The 7,731-nt window shown below is 33.9% G+C and overlaps 1 protein-coding gene across 1 annotated transcript; it reads right to left on the bottom strand.

Moving 5' to 3' along the window:
• Window positions 1-4,249: 4,249 nt before the first annotated feature.
• Window positions 4,250-5,470, bottom strand: LOC149807202 (histamine H3 receptor-like). Its single transcript, XM_089952300.1, has one exon. It carries the CDS (start codon window positions 5,468-5,470, stop codon window positions 4,250-4,252), a length of 1,221 nt encoding a protein of 406 aa, XP_089808426.1.
• Between the last annotated feature and the right edge of the window lie 2,261 nt (window positions 5,471-7,731).

Raw genomic sequence — 7,731 nt, 5'->3', positions numbered from 1 at the left:
TATCAGTTTGAAGAGATTGCATACAACTATGATTAGTACAAAGAAAATGTTTGTTCAGAAAGGAAATATTAATGATTGAATATTCAGAAATATACATCATATTGACTATTCTTTATCGCCCGTTACAAAAAAATGCGAAGCAACCTTTCGAAACTCCCGAAAACGTGTTTCAACTTCTTTTCAGCAACACAGTTATGATATCGCTGAGTTTTGCAAACGTGTATCAAAGCCAATTTTCGAGAGATATACAATTTTTATTAAAAAAAAAACTGGAATCGAATAGACTTTTGGAAATAAAATTCAGCGATATTGTTTTTCGCGATACTGTAAAAGTTGTTGATTAGTAGCTAGTTTATTTTGTAGCTTTGGATTCGTCTCAGAATTTAGATAAAACGTTTTTCCACTGGCAAGTTAGTGAAACCGCCAGACAATGGAACTAGTTTTCCTGTAATGGAGAGTTAAATTATATCGTACATTATGAACGTCATCTTTTATTTCTGATATTTAACCTGGAAAGGAAGATGGAGTGGATAATGTATATTAGGAGCATATTAAGTACGGTGGAATTACACTTACGTCAGTCTTAGTTAACTGTTTTAGCTCTTTGTTTTCAAGTTTCTGATTAACTAACACATGGTCTAAGAGTAATTCCTTTTAAAGGAGGGAAGAAAACAATAACCGGAATAATTGTCGGGCTATAATAATCCTACCATTTATTTGTAGGAGCTTTGAAAAGATTTTATTAAATACGATGCATAATTTTAAAAGGATAGAAGCCGAATGGAATTTGGATCAAGAGAAAACGCCGAACACAATATATATGAATGAAAAGAATTTATGTTAAATTAAGTACGCAAGTCTTACAACCATCACAATAAATATTAATGAAAACATAAAATGAATAAAAAATATAAAACAATAAAGAAACACATTTACTCTAATAATGATATGCCTTACACACTGACAATTCAAAAGACGAAACTAGACTCTCATGAATATGTAAAAGAAGAAAGGAATCATTCCCCAAAAGATATGGTATCACCATACTGTAAATATGTTAGTAAACAAAGAAACGAGTATGCTTCATACAACAATATGATATTATTTTTAAAATGAGTGCGGTTCATATAACCACATGTACTGAAAATTAAAATAAAAATTATAATTCAATTTCTAATTGCCCCGTTAGAAATTCAGTTCATTGAAATGAATTGTTGATCCACCTTCCCTTTGTCGGTGACGGAACTGTGCTGTCCTGCTTTCAATTATGATGCAATACTGTCATCAACTACTCTACCATACTGCCAGCTGATATGTACTGCCAGTTACGCTGCCACCCTACTAGATATGTAGCCACATTGCCAGTTATGATGCTACACTAATAGCTATGCTGCCACATTAACAGCTCTATGTTACCACACTGCCATCACTATCAGCTATAAATGGTTAGCATATTGTATTGAGTAAATATGTTTAATAATAAAATATATACATCCCATGAATCATAAACAAATAATACACTTTATAATCAGTACAAAACAACATTAAAATGCATACTAACTTTAACTTTATACATTAATATAAAGACCTTTACGGCAAACTAAATCAAACCGACTATTTTCAACACACAAACCATAATTCTAAAATAATACACACAATAGTACATCGATAGGAAGCATTTAAAGTATGGACGCAATTACAGAAACAAGTTCTTAAAATAAACTACTATTTACCCCTATGACCGTAGAAAATACACCTCCAGGCGGATCTCGGCTATCATTGTGCCCGCACATAGCAATATGCTTCCTATTTGTACAAAAACACACGTGCAAGACCCAAGAGTAAAGTGTCCGTGAACATACGGAAATCCACATATCTCGCTGCGAGTGATCAACAACCAGATGCACCTATTACTCAGTCACTACTAGTAGAGGTAAAAAGATAAACTTCTCAAGGTAACGCTGTACGCGTCTTTGAAATCAGTTACACATAATCGTTCCAACGCAACACCAATTTATTTTCTTGCCTTATTCCGTGACAATAATGACCCATCACTTTTCCGAGTTTTTAATTAATTCTCTACAGGAAGGCTTTCAGAAGGGTCTGTGTTGCAACATAACCTTCCATTTAGTCCATGAATTTGTTTGTTATGCTAAAGAAAACCAAATCAGGTTGTACGTAGCTTTTCTGCATAGAAAACTTTGACAGCGTATGGCATGATGACTTATTTTGCAAATTATATCATATTGGAACCAATCATTAATATGGGCAGTGATTGTTAACTTATACTCAAATATTATAGCGTAGTTATCCTTTCTAATAAAATTTCTCAAAGAATATCTGTCTTAAACGAACACACCAAGGTGGGATATTATCTCTTGGGCTTCGCCTTTTGTGTACATTGAACTTCTTAATGAGTTGTCAACGCGTAAGTATGGTTTTGTATTTTTGTGATGGCTATTATTCGTGTCGTACCTTTACAGATAATATGCGTCTTCTAAATCTTTCGAAGTCAGACATGGATCAATTACTGATTAAATGTAAGGAGTACTCCATTTAGGGGTGTGCTTTGGAAATTCCAAAAAGGTATCTTACGACACTAGGGTCTTCAACCTAGCAACAGAAAAGAGCGAAAACCAACAAGTGTAGTAAAATTCAACGCATGAGTTTTTCTCCACAATACAAAATTAAAATTTTAAAAAAATATACAATGAATTGTGAATTGAATTCCAAATAGTCCTAAAAGTTGTATCACAAGTTCAAAACGATACAGTGTTCCGAATGAATTCCAGTGATGTTCCGAATAAATTCCAATCTTATATATGCTGATGTGCCAATGGCCTTGAATGTGCCTGAATCTCTTTGACTGACTTCACAACAGTTCCAAAATAGGGATTTAGTCCTAAAGTCAATGAGTACTTTGTAATTACAACGAACAATTTAAATAATTAACCCTCTCAAATCACAGCAGAATGCAGCTAAAAGACTGATTCCACTACAGATATTAAGATAGGAATATAAAACACTAAGATTCAATAAGAAGACCAGGATGAAGTCAAAAGCCCATTTCCATAGCATTCTAAGTTGTAAATGTGTTTACAAATATTATCTTAATATTTAGAATACACCCATGTTCAAACGTTAGCTATGTAAGATGATCCTTACACAATGACTCTTATAATCTACCAACATAGTCAAAAAGTATGTATGTATGTATGTATGTATGTATGTATGTATGTATGTATATATATATATATATATATATATATATATATATATATATATATATATATATATATATATATATATATATATATATATATATATATATATATATATATATATATATATATTACGAGTAACATTATAATATTAAACGGAAATGCATCTCACTACAAAAGGAAGCACAGGCAAGAAATGGTTCTTAGGTTTTAACGAGTGTTCAAGAAACACATGTAGACATTTAGGTGTTAATTTATGAAAGCTTTGCAAAAATAGGTACTAAGCGGAAAGAAGCCAAAGATAGCTTGTGTGTGATTCGGTGTTTTTGATACAGAAGTAAATAATATATTTAATCCGCTCTCAACCTAGATTTTGTATGAAACTATTTGCAATACTCCGTGAGTTGTGTTGTTGTGAAACTTGATTTAACCCAATCTCTTAGAATATACTTGTACTAGAATGTGGTCGTTGGTTGTGTGCATAGCTTATGCAAAATATATATGTATATGAACGATCTGACGTTGTATTACCCTTACTTGGTATTTTGCCAACTGACGCAGCATAAGAACTGTATTTATTTATGTATTTTCTAACTTTGTAAACATTTTGACTATTTTAAGTGCGCGGATTTGCACACTGATTTATGTTGGTTAATGCAGAGCAAAATAATAACAACATTGATATGCTTTAGTGTAGAGTTTTAATACATTATAAAAAAACGCATGTGATTGGTTATTTTTCTCTCAATCTTGTTATGACTAACTTGTTTAAAATCAACATTGCTCATTGATTGCAACGTACCTGAGTTGTAAAAGACATCTTTCGAGTTATAGGCTAGATGATCTTATTTTCATGTAATTATGAAACCCATTTGGAATTGGTCTATTCCACAAGGTTTCCTAACATGAACAAACTTTATCAAACATTTATAAAAAAAAAGGAAAATTCTTTTTCTTTTGCTTGTTTCTTCTGGTGATGACATGCCCAAGAACTTTAGTCATAATGATATTTCACTACCAAATATGAATCACCCAATCGGATATGGGCCTACAGAAGCTCTGTGACATTTAGTAAATTTTATAAAAGCCCTCCTATACCTAGAGTGAAGAAATGGATACAATAAAGGGTTGATTGTGGAATTGATCCAAAGAAGCCAAAAGGTTATTTCAAAATTCACACTCCCCACACAGTGAAAACATACGGATCGAATCAGCGATGCGATTTCATACGGCATCCAGCAAATTCCGAATACAAATACAATGGTAAATAGGGATCTGGCTGCTTTCTGATCCTTATTTATGTTCTGAAAACTCCTTCCTTTTGTGGTTGTTCTAAGCCGCCCATTTATCTGGATTTGTTGATAAGATTTAGGTTCAGTGCTGCTGATGATACAGATTGACGTCGATGGCACCCTATCAGTCGAGAGCCCTGGACTTCTTCCTTTTGGGGCAGTTATATGCCGCCCATTTGTCTGCATTTGTTGATTAGATGTTGGGTCAGTGCTGCTTTTGACATACCCTGACGTCGATGGATCCCAATCAATCGATGACCCTGGCTGCACCGAAATGCTGTTGGTAGCTGTTAACCCCTGCAGTCTGAGGGATCTTTTGCGAACACTTACATACACCATAACGTTTAATACACCCACAATTATAAAAGGAATCACGAATTCAAAAAATACACCAAAAAATAAAACAGTCGTGTTGTCAAAGAATGGAACAAAGCATTGACCCGGTGGCATACTAATCTTGCCTCCTATGGGCTCCCAAAGCAAAATCAAGGGCATATACACCAATGTTGGTATCATCCATGGGATCAAAAGGAACACAAACAGCATGATATCTGTGCGGTGACTTCGGGCCCATACAGGATGAGCAATCTGAATATACCTGTCTAAGCTGATAATGCATATACTGTATGTCGAGGCTGCTGGAGTTACATAGTCAAAGACCAACCAGAGAAAACACAAAGCACGTCCGATGTTCCATGTTCCACTGAGTAGATATGGACCATAGAACGAGATATTAACGGAGCCGATAATGAAGTCAGATACTGCTAGGTTAAGGATGAGATAGTCACTGAAGTTTCTGAGAGACCTCTGTGTGGCGAAAGCAGTGATGACGAGCAAGTTTCCTCCTGCGGTGAGAACGACCATAAGAGCTATTAGGAAGGCAATGATAGACCATGTTGTTCTTGTGAATAGAGGCTGTGTTATTTCTGATATGACGGTGGTGTTATTTCCGTCCATCCCTCTTAATTCAACACAGACAACTTGACTACCTTTTCTACAGCTGGAATTACAATGTCATTGTCTTATTTCAGAAAATGTTGATATGTGTAGGTACTCCAGTAAGACTGTTCCAAGCTGTTAATGTATACATTAGACAAATGGCGCAGTTAAAATGTCAAATACTGCTTTTAACATTTTGACAGCATCGCAAATTGGAAATTAACCTCGGAAAAAAATATTTATTACTACACTGAAATGTCTCTTAAGTCTTTCTGTTGATTGTCTTCTCAAAATTATAACAACATTTTATTATGCACGTATTCCCATCATTTTCTATTGAATAAAGGTAGAATTCATATATGTTTTCAAAGATCACTGAGATCACTTATCACTGGAACCGTTCTGTGTGATATGGCTGCCACAAACTGTTATATATATATATATATATATATATATATATATATATATATATATATATATATATATATATATATATATATATATATATACATACATACGATTCGCGGTTCTATTGTTCAGCCAATGCCATCTATGCATCCCAGTTATCGACTATTAAATCTGCTTCATGGAAACAATAGTCGGTGATTAGTGGTGTTTCAGCAAATGCGTATGATTTCATGAGTGACCGTGCGAGCTAGAACTGTAGAGGTTATATTTTAAAATTGTCATCACATAGATTAGTTTTAGTAGCCCTCATAACAAAACTACGAAGACCACATTCATAATCCTGAAAAGTTTACAAGATTATTATCGTGCTTGTTGACAAGGACAGTGATGATGATGATGATGATGATGACGATGATCATGATCATCATTCTTAAAACTCTCGGTGAGTAAAATCACATTTTTATTTCCAACGAATCACTTTTCATCTTCTATGCAAATATTTGTTATCTTTATTTTGATCTGATCCAACTTCTTTCAGAGTCTTCTCTATCCCATTGATTACATACATACATACATACATACATACATACATGATGATGTGGATCGTTTGTATTTTATCGATATCATCATTCTGTGAAAGTGCGTAGGGATAAATTGTTGTGTTTTCTTCAATACTGAGGTCCGTTCTAAACTCCAAGAGTTTGTTTTGTGTTGATGCACATATAAATCGACCAATGCCGGATCAAGGCCTTCCAGGGCCCTAAGCACTGAAAATATGGCACCTCTCACCATACAAAATGTGAAACTAAAAACAATAATATTAAAATCTAAAAAGTGGGAAAATATAAGTTTTACCGTAATTCCAAATCAAAATACTCGTACATGCAGACAGAAATGGTCGTATATAATTCATTCAACTTTATCATCAACAATTAAACTGATTTTTTTTCTGGTGCCAGAAATGCGTGCTTAGTGTGCTTAATGGGTATTCCGGAACTGAAATACACAGATATACAAACATAATTTCAGACAGACTGCATGCGTATTTATATAAATTTAGATTCTAAATATTGTTTATTACTCCTTTATTAAATTTTTCACATATTTGTACTGATTTTTCGCATCCGATGTTTTCTCCTTCAAATTGTTATATGCTTGGTATTGAACTTCTGAAATCTCCGAAAGTCGAGAGCAAATTAGTACATACATACGACAAAACTGATGGATGAAGACGTACTGAAAGATCGTTGGAAAATCCTCTGTGAGCGCTCATACTAATTTGTTTTCTTATCTTTAATCATGGTTCCTTCCCTCACAAAACAGAAAAGATTCATTCATGCTACAAAATGTTCACGCTGCAAATACGTCTCTTTACATGAAGTGCCAATACATGTATATGAGCTCTGTTCCACGTAAATGCATGGTAAAATTTACTTGAATTATGCACTCAATACTAAAATTTGCCTCCCTCAACCCCTAGTTTAGAAACTATTTTCTGATCTATTATCTCTATTACTAAAAGTTAGAAAGCCATTCCCAATCACATATTCTAATAAGATGCTCGCAGTTTTAATAGTTAGGTCGATTACACATGAATTGGAGTCTGCTTATGGAGTCATTTATTTACTAAATTCATCCACATACGGTAGCTACATTGTCATCTTGGTAGTTAGCCAAAGTTTTCCATCGGTAAATTTACTATTCACACGTTATATGTTGTGTTTTTTACTTGTGCCTGGAGGAAGAGACATTGTTCTAAAGACGGAAGTAAGTAGTCTTCCCTAACTTCCTATACAAGTTTCCCTAATGACCAAGACAAATTGCAATTAACATATACTCCAGCTTTTTACGGTGTCAGAGCTGCTTATAAC

This window comes from Sinohyriopsis cumingii, chromosome 1 (assembly GCF_028554795.1).
Source record: "Sinohyriopsis cumingii isolate HCF-2022 chromosome 1, ASM2855479v2, whole genome shotgun sequence".
Taxonomy (NCBI): domain Eukaryota; kingdom Metazoa; phylum Mollusca; class Bivalvia; order Unionida; family Unionidae; genus Sinohyriopsis; species Sinohyriopsis cumingii.
This window is presented reverse-complemented; position numbering and strand designations above follow the sequence as displayed.